This window comes from Vidua chalybeata, chromosome 4, assembly GCF_026979565.1.
Source record: "Vidua chalybeata isolate OUT-0048 chromosome 4, bVidCha1 merged haplotype, whole genome shotgun sequence".
Lineage (NCBI taxonomy): Eukaryota > Metazoa > Chordata > Aves > Passeriformes > Viduidae > Vidua > Vidua chalybeata.
Genome location: NC_071533.1, coordinates 67,588,451 through 67,601,400, shown reverse-complemented (window position 1 = coordinate 67,601,400; position 12,950 = coordinate 67,588,451). Strand labels below are relative to the sequence as shown.

The 12,950-nt window shown below is 40.2% G+C and overlaps 1 protein-coding gene across 1 annotated transcript in view; it reads left to right on the top strand.

Annotated features, from left to right (window-relative positions):
- Positions 1-12,950, top strand: part of EIF2AK3 (eukaryotic translation initiation factor 2 alpha kinase 3) — a 41,899-nt gene that overhangs the window by 4,471 nt on the left and 24,478 nt on the right. The window contains exon 2 of the mRNA XM_053941071.1: positions 2,500-2,629. Within this exon, the coding sequence (XP_053797046.1) occupies positions 2,500-2,629 (130 nt within the window). The remainder of the gene's footprint in view (positions 1-2,499; positions 2,630-12,950) is intronic.

Genomic DNA, 12,950 nt, shown 5'->3' with positions numbered 1-12,950 from the left:
AGCTGAAAATGAATCAGTTATTTAAAAAGCAGAGAGAAATGGATGTTTTTCTTACATCTAGTTCCCGTTCTAAAGGTAGCCACACCTAAGATTTAGATATAGCTGGGCTGGTTCTGTTCCTCTATCTCATGGAAGTGTGTGCTCAGTAGGTGAAACAAAGTCCATTCTACAGCTGGGGACAAACCTTGAGTGCCACTGCACCCAAGAAAAGCCAAGATTTTTACATTGTGCAGAAATGGCTGGTTAAATCAGTTCCTCCAAGTGTGTGCTGCTGGCACAAAGGTTCCCCACACTCCCCTCCTCTTTCCTAATCAGCTAAACTTAAAACTGAAGTGTGGCTACAGCACCATTTGGGTGGCTGGAGGTCAGGGTGCAGGTACAGATTCCAAAACCGCCGTCTTGAGTGGTGGTGGAGAGCCTTAAATAGTGAGGTAACTCCTAGGGAAGGTTGAGGTTTGCATCTGGTGGGGAAAGATAATACAGAAATGTAAGATAGAAAGGCATGAAACATTTGTTACTTGAGGGAGAAGTCAAAGAGGAAGAATTAGATAAAAGAAAACAATGGGAGTACATGGGAAGAAAACATTTCACAGTGCAATTTTAGGATTTGTCTTCTCTGCAGTATGGCTGCCAAAATTCCCTTCATTTTAGCTGCATTTCTACCTCTTTTTATAACCTAGTTGTCAGGAGGATCAACATAAAATTTAAGTAGACCCACTTGGAATAATATTTTCTTATGCAATGCTAGAGTGTTTCAGATAAATTGCTTTACCATAAAGCAAACAGATTGTGTTAAATATGTGTCCAAGGCCTTTAGTGTGTGAGCACTTGTTTACAGTACTTGAAAATAGTCAATCTCCTGCAATCTGGTTTATTATTAACCCAGTCTACATTTCTAGGCAGTTGGGAAAAGTGTTTGTAATCAGCTTATAAAAACTTATGTCTTCTACTGTGCAAATATTTGCACAATTGGTATTTTTCTAACAGTTTTTTAAACTTAGCTTTTGGAGGAATGTGATGCTTGGCCACCTTCAGAAGTAGAAGCTGCTATGGCATTTTTGGAACAGGTTAATTAGTTTATTAGTAGTGTAGTGCTTTAAGCATTATAAAATCCTATAAATATTGTGGGTTACTTTAACATGTAAAATGGCCATGTTTTACATGACCTTTGTTAGAGGTGATGTCATGAGCCACTCTCCCTGAACATGTTTTTAGATCATGATTTCAGTTTTTCCCTCCTTAAAGCAAACTAATAATCCCCATCATATCTTCCCTAAATTCTGTGTTGCCTACACCATTAACTTTGGACAAGTGAATATATTTGGCCAGAGTTCTACACAATAATTTATTGTTCCTTCTTGTTTAAAACACAGATTAATATACATGTCTGTGTGTGCACTACCAGCCCCCTGCCCTTTCACCCTCACCTGAAACTGGTTAATCTCCCCATCACTTTATTTGCACAGTTTATTATTCTCATTGAAGTCAGTGACTATAAAGGTCCTTCTGGGTCACTAGATCCAGCCTCCCTCAGTGCAAGCAGCCTTTAAAGTGATCAAGTTCTACTCCCTCTGCCTTTGAAGCTTGGGGAGCTGCTGCAAGCTAAACTGACAACACAATCTCAGCTTTTTCAGGTCAGAGAGAAACAATCCTCAAAGAAAAAAAAAAAGTCCCTTCAGAGAAATGCCTTGTCAGTGCTTTGTCTCTGGTGTGTTGTTTATGTTGTTTGTTTGTTTATTTTAATGCTGGAGCTCTAGCCCAACCAGAAATGCTTATTCTATTTGTACTGCTCTGTAAGAAACAAGATGTACTGAAATTGAGGAGCTTCAGGCACTGTAGAAATCAGCACCCAGCCTGCCATGGCCCTGTATCCCCAGACATCAGGCTACTTAAAGCCTAAGCTGCAAAACACAGTTTCGTTGCTTTGTGGTCTGCAGGTGTTGGAGGTTTTGTAGTGGCCTGTGTGTGCCTTTGGAGGGACTTGTTTTATTCAGAGACTTACAAAATATCCCAGAAATTTGATATTTAATCCAAAATCATTGAAAACTTAGTTGCAATTTACTTTCTTACATCCTCGTTGGTTGGGTTAATAGTTTTGGGTTTAGGTTGTTTTGAAAGGGTGTATTAAAGCTCAGTTTGGAAGGGACTGGAAGAAGCGGGATCCGTACTGTTTGTATAAATATCTCCAAAAAGATGATCTCATTCAGTATTGTAGTGGTAACATCTGCATGCAAGAGCAAAAAGTCAACTGCCTTCCCCTGAATCTGAACTCTGAAAGTGTCTTACAACATGGAAATTAGTGTATGACATTCAGCCAGAGACTTCAGCTCTTCTACTCTGTTGTTGGTCTGGGTAGAGCCTACCCAGTTGAATTGCTTTTTTGCAGAATACAGAGACTTGACTTAAGGATTGGAGTTGGATTTTACTGAGCATAAAAGGCAGCTAATAGGGGAAGTCCATCCTGCTGTAGGTTTGACTGTGAATGTTTTCATCTTGCAGATCTCTAGTAATTATCAGCACTTTGGATGGACGAATTGCTGCACTGGATCCAGAAAACAGTGGGAGAAAACAGTGGGATCTGGATGTGGGATCAGGTTCTCTTGTGTCATCCAGCCTCAGTAAACCAGAGGTAAGGCTTAATTTCTTTCCTGACTAAATCTTTAAAAATGGAGTTGTCTGTAATAAAAGGAATGCAGCTTCCTTCCTGTTTGGTAGATACTAAATAAGGGAGCAAACACGTACAAAACTTTGTCAGTACTATTCTCAAACTTTTTTTTTTTTTTGACTGCTTACATCATGTTGCCATTTCAAACTGGAGTGTGTCAGCATTTCAGCCTTGGGATTGATGTATTTGATAACTACCAAACTAGATGATGTAACTGAGTTGGGGAATTGTGTGTAATTGCTGATTGAAAACAAGTTACTTATAATTTCAAGCAAATGAAAGGATCATCTGCCTCTTATTACTAGACTGTGTCTTGGCAAGTACTGGCTTTTTTTCCCCTCAAGAAAAGCAAAAGTCCTTGTGACTTAATAAATTAACAAAGGATTGTTTTGGGTGTTTTATACTAGATAAGCAGGCTGCCTGTGAAATAGAATGTGTTAGCAATTAAACAGAGTGCTGAAGGTCACCCTGAAGTACTGAGTGGTAGAGGGTTGCATCACTTCTTGCTGATGAACTGTAAGAAGAAAATCTAGAGTTCAGTTTCTTGTTTGGTGCTATTGGCCACCATCAGTTTCAATAAACCAGACTAAAAATTAGAACAAAGGGGTTTTTTTCCTTTTTTTTCCATTTCCTGCACTGGGGAGATCTCGGATTCATTCTCTCCTAGAATTAGAAGGAATAAAAACACTAACAAAGAGGTAATTTGGGATGATAACACACCACAGAAGTACACAGTCCTTCCCTGTCAGGGATGGTTGGTTTTGATGACCAGTCCTGTATCATGCTTTTGCACAATGAGCATCAGAGAATGAAAGTTGAGTTCAGGGTTATTCAGACTGCATGACTTTCTTGCTCGTGGTTCTTTGTGGCTGTCTGTGGCCATGACCTCTGTTTTGGTGTAAAGAAGTCAAAGGAAAGATGTGATCTGTTGCTGTGGTATTGTGAGAGCTGCTAATGAGTAGCTCAGGTTGCAGAAGTAATGTGAATGTTTACTCACGTTCTTTTGTTTCTGAGAGAGAATTTTATTTATGGATGCAGCTTTGTGAGATTTGTTCAGGTGTATTTTTGTGGTTTAGAAAAAACACTGTAGGAAAGAAGAACTTTCCCTCCAAAAATATGTTTTAAGAGCAGAATTGAAAAGAATACAGAAGAGAGAACTGTAAAGAGCTTTGTGAGATGGAAGGTGTCACTGATTGCATGATCCTTCACAAATGTTCTCAGCAGTAGATACATAAAATACTGGTCTGTTATCTGTTACTGCAAATAGTTTCTGATGACCACATGAACCAGTGGTTATGAAAAGCACACATTTGAAATCTCTGCAAACATAAATTTTGTTTTTTCACTACAACTTAAGTCCAGGTTTTTAAAGATTTTGGGAGTGCAAGCATTTCCAATGATAGAAGTGTTTTTGCAAATACAGATTCTGTCACTCAACTGTCTGTCCAGGGTTTTGATATTTTTCCAATATGGTATGACTGTAGAAATGAAAGGTTGGGGTTTAGACAACAAAAATTACAGTTTGTCCATGTGGTGTTTAATTCCCTTCTGTGGCAGTCATAAAAATACATTTTTAAAGAGCTTTTGTTATGGATAGAGGAAGTTGGACTTTCAGATGGGCTTTCAAATACTTTCATTTCTACAGCTGTGGCCAAAGACACTGAGGGATTTTGGCAGTTAAGATGCAGAGTCTATAAGATAAACTAATTTTGGAAGGAAAAGGTCATTTTGGCCTTTTAGAAGCTGTTAAGTGTTATGAATATGGGCCTTTTTAGACTTCTTTCTGTCATGTAAACAAATGCTGTTAAGAGAGAACTTAAAAAGAAACATGATGAACAGTGATGAATACTCTGAATAAACTGCATTTAAATATTTAAATGTTTAATCTGCTGTCAGTCATCAGCTGAAAGACTTCATGCAGTGAATCTAGATACAAAGTAAGTATTCACCTCATTAAAATTGCTGGGAAAATTCTGGTTTGGGTCAAAATACTGATGCAGGCATGTGACCTGTTGAGTTTTATTCTCTCAAACTGAGTCTTGAGGCTTTTCCTTCCTCTTCCAGCATTTTTGAAGTAACAAAGGTTTCTGTGCTAGCAACCACAGTATTCATCATAAAGCAGTAACATTATGTAAGCTGTTAAATTGCATCTTCTTGAAAGAAATGGCAGATGAGAAACTCTGTGTTACACTTGCAGTGACAAAGATTTGTGTTCTTTCAGAGCAAGGAAAGTATGTGCTGCTGGGTCTTAATTGTTTTGATGAGGGTTTTTTTATCTCAGGTGTAGTGTAACTATAATGAACTGAAGTTCCAAGTCCTGGTGCAAAAACATAAATTTAATTTCCAAGTGCCTTTTAAGAATAGACGTTAGATCTTTAAACTTTCAGTGTTTTACAGAACTGTAGTTAACTTCCTTTACCTAACTGTAAAATGTCAACCTGGCTGTCTGGAGCTCTTGTGTTAATTAGGAAAGTGAGGCAGTGAAATTTCAAATGTTCCAGCAGTTCTGTCAAACGCTTCAGATCTTGAAACTACTGCTTAAGACACTGACAAGTGAGATGTTCATCATTTGTCATGTGAACAGATCAATTAGAAAGGAAGGGCTGCTGAAGTATTAATTGTGTGTCTGGGTAACTAAAATGCTAAAATTCTTTCCTTGGCTCTAAGCTCCAACATAAACAAATCACGGTCAGGGTGCCAATGTTGAAAAGTTGACTCTGCAGTTCAGGCTTGTGTGTGAGAATTTAAATTCTCTGTTTCCCTATCCATTGTTTTAAAATGGAAAACCTTTTTTCTATAAAAGCCTGGTTACAACTCCAACTTTTCCTGTTAACCTGCACGTAAAGATTACCTGATGAAATTGACAGTAAAGTCATTGAATCACAACTTTTCTAAAAGGGAGCTTAATTTTAATAAAAACACTTTGCTCTTTAAAATTTGGGTTTGTAATTAATACACTGTCCATACTAAGAAAAGAATACTTTTGGGAGAAGCAGCGTGTTGAAATAATGATGCTTAATTATAGTGGAAGAGAGAACTGCTTCAGAAGCAGTGGGAAAGGTTCATAGCACACAGTTTGCTGATGAGGATGATTAATTCTTTTACCTGCAAACTTTATACTAAATTACATAATGGGCACCAATCAGAGTTGTTTCAATGCTCTGGGCAGAAGCTACACTGGGATGGACTCGATAAAAGTACCTGGTAGGCTGGTACAGACTAATCCCTAAGTAAGCATCTTATTTCCTTATTTGAGACATTGAAGATCATGGGACAAAATCAGTTTCAGCTCACAAGGCTGACATTTATAGCAGAGTAAACATACCACTGTATCCTGGAAAAATCAATAATTTGATTATGCCATGTCACCAAATCTGTCAACATCCTTATTCCAATAAAGACTCTCATGACCTTTGTATTGCATTATGTGTATGTATGTATATATAGATATATAAACATAAAAATATATATTTTATTGTAATAGCCACATAAAACCAACTTTTCTACAAACCTAGACATCTGTGTCATCTTTTTTGGACATAGAAGTGGCATCTTTTTATGGAATAGCCTAGCGTTACATTTTTTTCTCCATAGAAATCTGAAGAGGTGAGGAAGTTTTATACTGAAGTCATCTGAAAACTCCCTGCATTGCTGATGAAGTGAACCCATCGAGACTTTAAGCAGATTGTTCTTTTTTTGCTTAGAGCAGTGAGTTGGAAAAGGATTTTGAAATCTCAAAAAACTCCACTAGTGACTGAATTTAATGTACAGTATGAGTGTATCTTCTTTCTTTTTCCCTCCCTTTATCTGCCTCATTAACCTTTCCAAATTTTCAGTGCTTTGGTTTCCCAAAAGAAATGCAGAATTCTGCTGTGAAGTGTCCAGACACCTGGGACTCACTTTGACATACTGACTTGCCTGTGCATTGTAGCACTTAGGATAAGGCAACCTCTGTGCCCAGACAAGCCAGAGAAGAGCCCAAATCTGTCTTGGGTTGCTTTGGGAACACAGGAGGAAACTCAGCAATTCCCATCCTTTGACCTCTTACACTCTGGAATAGAAGAAAATACAAAATCCGCATTGAAATGGGTCAGGGCAAGGCAAGAGGTCAAAATACCCTTTGAGGGGCTTGAATTGTGAATTATGTTTTGTGCCCTCCCAGAAGTACAGGGAGGGTAAATAATTTAACAGTGTCTTTGAAAGAATTAGGAAAGTTTCACCAACCACTTACCGCAGTATTTTGTTAGTTTGAATAAAACTTACGTGTTTGTTTGGTTCATGGCTTTCTATTATAGTTATTTCTCGGTTGAGTCACTGTCTGTAAATACCATCCAAGGAAAAGCTGATAGTGTTTGTCTTAGATATGGGTGGGGAACTCTTAAGACTGTCAGACACTTGAGTGTTTTCACTGAAGAGGTTATTATAGCAGCTGTTAAATGTAGTGATGAATATTAGGAATTTATATTAATCCTGCATAAAACTGTTCTGACTCTGCTAACGTTCACTGGCTATACAAAAAGGAGATGCTTTTCAAACTACACAGACATTCTGAAAAAAATGTCTTTGGTCTGAATTCTGCTTAAAAACTAATGTCTCTGTCTAGTTCACTGTTAGTAAATTTAACTCTTAATCTTGGGTGCATCTTAAAACATCTGGAATGGGACATGCCAGCAACAGAAACAATCTTTCCTGCTTAGCACTTGAAAGAGTCTCTCTGCACCATCCAGGCAGCTCGCAGGAGAGTCAGACTTTGATATACATAGAATAGCAAGTGGTTCTCTGAGGTGTTTGAGTGTGTACAAAAGGTTTTTAAAGGACAGTTTTATTCAACAAAGAATAAAATTTTTAAAATAACTATTCATGCTGTAAAATTACTTTCGAGCTATAATATGTTCTGAGCAGACGTGAAGCACTGAATTGCCACTCTTTTCAAGCAGGCAGAGTGTAAATTGGTGGTCTGGTTATTGAGGTGACTAAACCAGGGAAAATATGTTTCCTTGTAGGTAAACTGGTCTAAAAGAGTATTCTAGTGTTCTGTAGTGACCTTTATTTTTGTGTACTACTGAGAAGTGTAGAACCACCAGATGCTTAGATAGTTGGAGGTGTCATTTCTGCTAAGGAGGACTGGCGCATCAGCTGGTTCTCAGTCCTAGAGGTTTTCTATAACAGACATGAAATTAATCTGTGCTAAATGAAATACAAGATGTGGGGATTGATAACAGTGGATTTATTGTTGAAGGCTGGAGGTGACCAGTTTAAAACTGAGAAAACTGTGTACTAAGATATCCCCTGACAGGGAATCAGCTGCCATCTCCATTCCACTGCAGGGGAAGGAAATGTGATTCCGTATTGCCTGCGGGGTAGAGAGAGACAGATTAGTGTCTTAAATGGTCCTGGAAAAGCTCATAATGAATAAGAAGTGAGTGTCCAGAACTGTACTTCAAAGGAAGATAAATTCTAATTGCAATTGAGGTAGAGAAGGCTTATTAGGGCTATCAAGGGGAGTGGAGCCTGTGTTTTGCAGGAAGAGAATGGATGTGCCTACTCTTAAACTGCATGGATGTATTAGCATTCCTGACGGCACAGGTGGTTCTTTTCAGTTCTGTTGCTGGAAACACACATGTGCATGAAGAGGTGACAGGCTTGGGAAACTTCACTAGAGAGACCTGTGGATTTCTGAGTACAGATTTTTGTTGCTTTCTTGATGAAACCAAAACACAATTTACAATTCTCCTGAAAATAAGCTTCTAATGTTACTTAGTGGACAAAAAGTAATCTGCAAAAGACTAATTGTTTTAAAGTACCCTGATAGCTGGAAGCTGAGCTTTTATAGGAAACACAGCCAACTTTTTTAGTAGGAAATGGCAAATCTGAGGAAAAGGGGAATTGCTGACAGCTGCCTGAGGTGAGCTGGTGGTCAGTGTGGTGCAGCACCATCATACCCTTACCACAAGTAGGGCTATTGCTTAAGCAAGTGGTGTTATGCATTTATCAAAACTGCCCATCTTCAGTCTTCTTAGTTTGGTGTCCTGTTCAGTTAAAAAACCCAAAAGCCTTCCTGTAGCTGCAGCTCGGTGGCTGCCTTAATGACACTTGGAGTTAGCAGCGACAAAGCCCTGAGAAAATGCTGACACGTGTCCTTTCACTGCTTTAAGGACGTTTTGGAGGATGACAACTTCCGTTAGGGGACACGTGAGCAGCTACAGAACAGGATATTGTGGCCTGTGCAATACCAAAGCTCTGAGACCAGTCCTCAGGTGAGGCTCTGCCTTGAGCAAAGCCAGGAAAGTTCCTCAGAGTTGCTCTGTGTGCGACCAGCTTTCATCTCATGCTCACAGCCATAGTCAAAATGCTCCAAATACTGGAAAGGCTTTTTACCATCCCCATTGTCTCTGTTTTTTTATTCTCTTTATAGTAGAATAACAGAATGGTTTAGGTTGGGATACACCTCTAAGATTACAGAATTAGAGAGTCCAGCTGTTAATCCTGCACTGCCAAGGTCACCTAAGCCACATCCTTAAGTGGCACATCCACAAGGCTTTTACATTTCCCCAGAGATGGTGACTCTACCACTGCCCTGGGCAGCCAGTTCCAATGCTTGACCATCTTTTCAGTGAAGAAAATTTTCCTTACAGCCAATCTAAACCTTCCCTGATGGAACTTGAGCCCATTCCTTCTTGTCCTATTGCTTGTTTCTTGGGAAAAGATACTGACTCCTCTCACCTGGCTAAAACTTCCATTCAGGTAGTTGTAGGGAGCAATAAGGTCTTCCCTGAGCCTCCTTTTTTTTCCAGGCTAACTAACTGCAGCTCATTCAGCCACTTCTTGCAAATCTTGTGGTCTGGGCCCTTCACCTCCTGGGTCTAGATAAGGGCAGGAAGAGAGCTTGTAATTTAATTGCATATGGCCCACTGCATGTTTTGTATTGGCTGTTTAGCAGTTCTGGTGTTTATAGATAACAAAATGGATCAACTCTAATACCTAGACAAATACCTGTTTCAGGTAATACATAACTTGGATAGTTAGAATTCAGCTGCCCAGTACACAAAAAAAAAAAAAAAATTATTCTGCCCTAGAGCCTTTTCTAACTTTCAGGCTATATCTTTATCTATATAAAGAAGGGCCCATTTCAAGGGTTAAGTGATTTATACAGCTTAGCAAATCATTCCTCTAGCAGCACAGCCACTGACATCTCATTTCCTAATTTTTTCTGGACTTTGTGCTCCATAAGGAGGTAACTATTAATCTTTGTCAGACTCACTGCATGTTTCGTGCACTCTTTCTTTGCATCCTTGAAAGAGGAGATTGATTTGCTGTGTTCTGTTCTCTCCTGTATCGGGCTCTTTTCCTCTAGGAGTTCCTCTGGGACTTAGTTTCTCACATGGACTCTGTCCTTATCTGCAAAACCATCCTGTTCATGCGGGGCCAGGGGAAGAAACACACAGGGTCCAGCTGAGATCAGTTTGAATCCTGGTCTCCTTAAGTGCCACAAGCTTCTGCTATTGCTCCTGCATGGATGCCAGGTGCCCACCAAAGCTGCTCTGTCACATCCCTCCTCAGCTAGACAGGGGAGAGAAAAATCTGTTGAAAAGGCTCTTGGGTACAGGTAAGGGCAGGGAGAGATCATTCACCAGGCACTGTCACAGGCAAAGCAAACTTGACTCAGGGAAACCAGTGTTATTACCAGTAAATAGGATAATAAGTAGGATAAGGAGAAATAAAATCAGATCTGAAGAACGGGTTCTCCCACCCCTCCCCTTTTCCCAGGTTTAACTTCACCCTGATTTTCTCTCCCTCCACCCCAAAGTGGTGCAGGGGGATGGGGCGTGGAGGCTGCAGTAAGTTCATCTCACGTTGTCTCTGCCACTTCTTCCTCCTCAGGGGAGGACCCCTCACACTCTTCCCCCACTCCAGTGTGGAGTTCTTCCCACCTTTGTAGCCCCCCCACTACCAAAGCCTTGCCTTGCAAACAAAATACAAGTACCAGTTTTGCCATGGTGGCTGACGAACTGTTCAGAGCCTGTTTCTGGAAAGGCAAGGCTTTGGGTAATTTTTTTTTTCCACTAATCCACTCCCAGAGGTGCTGTTAGTTTCAAGCTCAGTGATGGGCTTGCTAGCAGCAGCACTGCGTTTGTCTGAAAGCAGAGTGAAAGCACTGCTCTTAAGTTTCAGAAGACTTGCAGTCTTATTAATAAAACTTGCCATGTAAAAGAGGGGGATGGAATAATGTCAAAATAAAGTCTTTCTTAAAGCACTGTGCAGTTGGTTTTTTTATTATTATTAAGGAGAACAGTTTTTAAAAGTCTGTTACCATGGCAGCAGAGCAGGCTGGCATCTCTGTATCTCAAAACCCCAAGTCTTGTTTGACTATGATTAAAGTAAGGGTGGTGTTTCAGTTTGCTTGTCTTCAGAGGAAGGGTCTGTGTGATTGCACAGCAAACAGTATTGGGTTCCTGATCTCTTTTGAAGCTGGGGTGGTCTAGTTAGCACATTGCAGTTCCTCAGATTTCCTTTATGGCCCTTCAGGGGAGGGCAGAGCAGGAATAATTCTTTTAAGGGCAAACTCAGGCAAAACAAGGGAGTGTGCCCCTGACATTGGAAAGAAGAGTATAAGTCTCAAGCTGCTGTGCTGCTGTCATCTGTTGCTTTTCACACTGTTTGTGTAAAAGACAGTTTTTCTGGGACTCTGGTGCTTATACCTGATCAGATTTTGATCAGATCTGAACTGTAGAATCATGGCAGAGATACCAGCTCTAGTCTTTTATTAAAGTTGTTGGCAGGATGTTGCAGGTGTTGCTTTGAAGAGAGAGAAGAAAGGAGTTTTGAAATGAATTCTCTAGTACTCACCCAGGCACAGGGTTACAGCATCACTTTATACACTCATCATACAGAAAATACAGGCCCATGAAAGTTGGATGTATTACTCTTTTCCATGTATTCATGAAAAATGAAATAGAAACTACCAGCTTGTGGAATATGGGGGATGCTGGAAGGAGAAGAAAGGTTGTAATAGATACAAACTTGTGTCATAAGGTACTTAATGCAGGCAGGAGGCAGGGACCAAGTTTGGTTACTTGATAGATGCTGTAACTGTTGCTGGGTGAGCTGTACAGCCTGATGGTAAAAATCAGCCTGAGCTCTGAGAAGCATCTCTGCTCACTGTTGCTGTGCAGACCTGGTGTGCTCTTTCAGGCTGTCACAGCCAGCTGAGATGAAACCTATTTCCATGGCTTCTCTGATGTGCCGCCGGGGCACTGGCTGGCTCTCAGCTCTGCAGGGGAGGAAGGCCACCTAACCCCACCTCTGTAAACAGCTCAATAAAATACCGGTTATCTGATGGCCAGGTGCAGCCTTTCTCACGGTCCTGGTCTCAGAGGTGGCTTGGGCATGTTCAGTGCTTAACAGGCACAGGAGGTGGTCAGGACAGGTATGCACTTCATGAACAAGTGTAGAGCTGAGATCAGAAGTAATGGTACTCACAAGAAGGAAAAAAATTTCTAGACAAACAACAACCTGTTGGTATTTCCTGCCTCAGCTTCCTCATTGCCCTTGAAAATGTCTCGGGTTGTTTTACTGATCTAAATCATGGACTTCTTTCACAGTCAATTTTCTTTTTCCTGGCTGATTGAACAATACTTTGAAGAATACTTTGCTCTTGTAACAGTGCTTTAGGCAGTGGAATAGCTCAATAGCCTCCGTTTTTCAAAAGACTGTGCTTGTGCCTGGGTCTTTGTTCTCTTAAGGAAGTGGGGCTGCTGTGGACTTTGCAGAAGTTTGAAGACTCTGGTTGGCCCCTTCATCCCTGTGTGCTGCTGTTTGATTAGGGTTTGCCTGTTAGTAATAGTACACTGTCATCCTCGTAGTGCCCTGTGCTTCAGGATTTCTGCAGGTAGCTGGAGGCAAAACAGATGAATCAGCATCCTGAAATCTAAGGTGAGGAGGAGAAATAACCTCTTCTATTGGAAGGAAGTTATAAGCCCATGTCTCTGTGCAGATAATCTTCCTGCATGCATAGCAAAAAAGAGCAGACAATAAATCAGTTCCAGACCAGCCCAAACTAGGGACATCTCAAAAATTGTGTGTGTGTATGTATATCTATATATATCTATATTACCTGAAAAACCTGTAAACAATTACAGTAAGAATACCTGTGTTACTGTCTGTGGGTTTGTGTTTTTAATTTGTTTGTTTTTTTAATGTGGAGCATACCAGCTTGCTTTCACTTTCCCATATTTCTTTGTGCAGACTCTTGTTTCTACCCTTCAGAATAAAGCTGCCATATGTG